General features: G+C 32.3%; 2 protein-coding genes across 2 annotated transcripts in view; one reads left to right on the top strand and one right to left on the bottom strand.

The window, feature by feature from the left end:
- The window catches only part of LOC106867284 (rRNA methyltransferase 2, mitochondrial), a 19,199-nt gene extending 17,290 nt beyond the window's left edge, over positions 1-1,909 (bottom strand). The window contains exon 1 of the mRNA XM_014912122.2: positions 1,446-1,909. Coding sequence (XP_014767608.1) covers positions 1,446-1,755 — 310 coding nt within the window. The 5' untranslated portion in view covers positions 1,756-1,909. The remainder of the gene's footprint in view (positions 1-1,445) is intronic.
- A 253-nt stretch (positions 1,910-2,162) lies between these two features.
- LOC106867285 (uncharacterized) overlaps positions 2,163-3,558 on the top strand; it is a 24,901-nt gene continuing 23,505 nt past the window's right edge. Inside the window, exon 1 of the mRNA XM_014912123.2 lies at positions 2,163-2,730. Within this exon, the coding sequence (XP_014767609.1) occupies positions 2,550-2,730 (181 nt within the window). The 5' untranslated portion in view covers positions 2,163-2,549. The remainder of the gene's footprint in view (positions 2,731-3,558) is intronic.

Below are 3,558 nucleotides of genomic sequence, written 5' to 3'. Positions count from 1 at the left end.
TTGAGTGGTCGATCCTAACCCTAACCCGCGTGTGCAAATGAATACGTGTTTAGGGTTAGGGTCTAGCGCGGACGCGCGACTGCGCGTTCGGGTCCGCGCTGCTTTAGTAGTACCCAACTAACGGAGGTGTTCGGAATAATTAAGTAATTCGTTATTAATTCTTAAAAAGGAAAAGATTCCGATATTGGATATTCATTAAATATAATCATAACATTAACTGTACGTATTTCGGATAATATGAAATGCAATAAGGTAACGGATAAATTTAGAACTTGAAAACTTTGCCATAATAGTTTTTTTGCCAGTCACTGACGGGAATATTAATTCAATAAAATTTAAAGTCTTAGAACCAGCTACCTATCTATAAATGTATGCACACACACACTATATATATATTAATAAATAGAGCACAAGTGCACATACGTGTGTGTGTGTATATATATATATATATGCAAAAATATAGAAAGTATATTTCATCAGAAAACCCTAAACCACCATCGTAAATAGACTAGAGGTTATTGTAGCTTCAAAACTGCATATGTGTGTGTGTGTGTATATATATATATATATATATATGCACACACACACATAATGTATATATGGGTGCGTGTGAAATTACAATTAAACAAAATGTCTCACTGAATGTTAAGATAAATTGATTTAATTGCATTCCCCTTTACTAGTTCTCAGTTAGTGGCTGAAATAACCTGTTGAGGTTTATTTAATCATTCTAGAATCTGAAGGTTTTTTTTTTCCACGAAGCCCCCCCCCCCGACTCACCCATCATCTATACACACACACGCATATATATATATATATATATATATATATATATATATATATATATATATATATATATACTGATGGGCCGAATATTATTATATTTTAATTCTCTGTATAGACTATTTTTTTGATTTAATGTCAAATATATTCATAGTTACAAGAAAATCTTTCTGATCGGCTTTTCTAAACAACTGTGGATGCATGCAAGAATGCACGCACACATGAATGTGCTTTGAACGTAACTTAAAAATACGAGATTTTGATATTTAACATGCTACACAAACAAAAAATCGGGGATAATGCAGAATCGCATTAGCCCACCCCCAATCATTCTAGAAACTAAGAACTGCAACTAATAAATAAATAAATAAAATAACAAAAAAAAAAAAAAAAAAAAAAAAAAAAAAAACGAGGCAAGCCAACAACAAATCATCATAAACTTAGCATCAACTTCGAAAAGTTTACTATATATAACTATTTAGTTATATATATATATATATATATATAATGTGTGTGATGAATTCCGATTACAAAATAATTCTTTTCTTAGTCAAATGATATATATATATATATATGCACATTTGAGTAATTGTATTCACATGGAAGATGGTGTGAACTTTGTTAATATTTCTTTCGTTAATTTTAAAGGCTTTGCTTCTTACCTGTTCCAGCAGCATTCACCCTTTCCACAGCTACCTGAGTCCAGGAACCTGGTGCTGCTCCACAGTCTATAACCACAGAACCCGGACGAAGAAGACCGAATCGATCGTCTATTTCTACTAACTTAAAGGCACTTCGACATCTATAACTCTCCTCCCGAGCCCGTTTCACATAAGGGTCCCGCAACTGGCGTGTGATCCATTTTTGTGAACTGGTTGATTTTCCCTTTAGATTATGCGGTCGACTGTGCTTCCGCAACTTAGAAGACGATGAGAAGTATCGCTTCAGACATTTCCAAAATTTCAGCGACATTTCTGAAGCGCAATCATCTGGGATGAGATAAAGCGAAGAGCGGCTGTAGATAGATAGATACAGAGAGAGAGAGAGAGAGAGTTATTTTTGCTGGAGGTGGAAAACAACAACAACAACAACAAACGGTGTATTTAAAACTAAGTTCCCGATGACTAATCTAACTGGAATGTGAAATTTACATGCACAGAATATCAGAAAGATAATACTTTAAGCTTGAACTTACATATCGATAGCATGAAAAATAATATATTATTAATATTTTTCAGATAAAAATTAAAAATCAATAAATTCTTGTTTAATAGCAACTTTTCTTTATTTACGTTTTATATCAATTTCTTCGTTCTTGCTACGTTTGTTCTAGATACTTGTTAACGAGGTCACGAGAGTTATCTAACCCTGGTTATATATCCGTGAATCTCCGAGTATGAGTGTTACCCCTTTAACCTCTGTAAACTACTTATTGCCATGAAAATAAAACCTGTCTTTGTTTATGATATAATTTACCGAAAAAAATACTCTCAATATATGGTATATATCAATGATGTAAAAATAATTTTTTTCGGGTAGTTCAAACTTTGAAGTTGCTTTGCTGTAACTTTGACTTTGGGAACAGATCTGAAGGCGTCTTTCAGTCCGCGTGGTGTACGAAGGTGGAATTCTGACACAATTTAATTTGATTTACAAAAAACGTTCTGTAAACCGTAACGAGCGATTTTATAAGAATACTGATATTGACATCTATCTTTTTTTTTTTCGATTATTTATACTTAACATAATAACCTCATGTGTTGACGATGAAAAGTATATTTAGGACCATTTCTCGTGTCAGTAGTAGACAAATAACTGGGACCAGTACTCCTAGTAGCATGTTTATTAAAACAAAATACATATTTATTTTATCAACAAAGATACCTAAATCAAATGTTTATAACCAGCTACGCTATCTTTGTTCTACTGAACATAAATGCACGACAGGTAAGATTTTTAAATCACTTTGGCAGACACGTCTAATTCATTGAACTCAGCATTTTTTTTTGTCCTCAACATATTTAAATTAATTTATGTAAGCGAGTGGAATCAATTGAATCGTCTACAATCTTATCTTTGAATCTATAAATGTTATATTTTGAGATGATCATTTAAAGGTTTCTTGGATTTGGCACTCAATACTTCAATTTTGTATTTGGCATCAACAAATCTTAAAAGTGCATCTGGGACTAGTCAGCACTGTAGCATCTATGTAGGTGTTCAATTTCTTAGAAATTGCAGCCAAATCTGCCTCACTCATATCGTAAAAAAATAAATAAAAAGAATACTGCATTAGATAATGGACAATAGAGGAGATTAGCATACCGAGTTAATACTTTCATTACTCAAGTGCAGATAATAAAAAAAATGAATATTTTATACAGTGGACGTAAACAATTTAAAGAAGTAAGCACTCTATAATGGAAGTATTGAAAGAAGAAAGCATTCTATAATGAAAGTATAAAGACAAAAACTTCCGGTCAATATAAAAGCTTTCACTTGGGAACAAAAAAAATAATAAACCAGCCTGGTGGGTACAAACAAGTGTGTGAAAAACGAATATGGAAAAAAAAAAAAAAATGCGCGTTGACGACCGTGGGGGTGGGAGGGGACTTACGGAAAATTCACAAAATCCGATTTTTCCGTCATAAATTCGGGTAAAATGGATATATATTGATTTTTTTTAACGGAATCCCACGTTTTTGGTTATGGAGCATCCGATTCTGAAAAATAAAATTTTTTAAAATCACATTTTCAAAATTTCATTATGTTATC

Source organism: Octopus bimaculoides, chromosome 3 (assembly GCF_001194135.2).
Source record: "Octopus bimaculoides isolate UCB-OBI-ISO-001 chromosome 3, ASM119413v2, whole genome shotgun sequence".
NCBI classification, from domain to species: domain Eukaryota; kingdom Metazoa; phylum Mollusca; class Cephalopoda; order Octopoda; family Octopodidae; genus Octopus; species Octopus bimaculoides.
The sequence above is the reverse complement of the archived record's forward strand: the minus strand, read 5'-3'. Positions and strand labels throughout refer to the sequence as shown.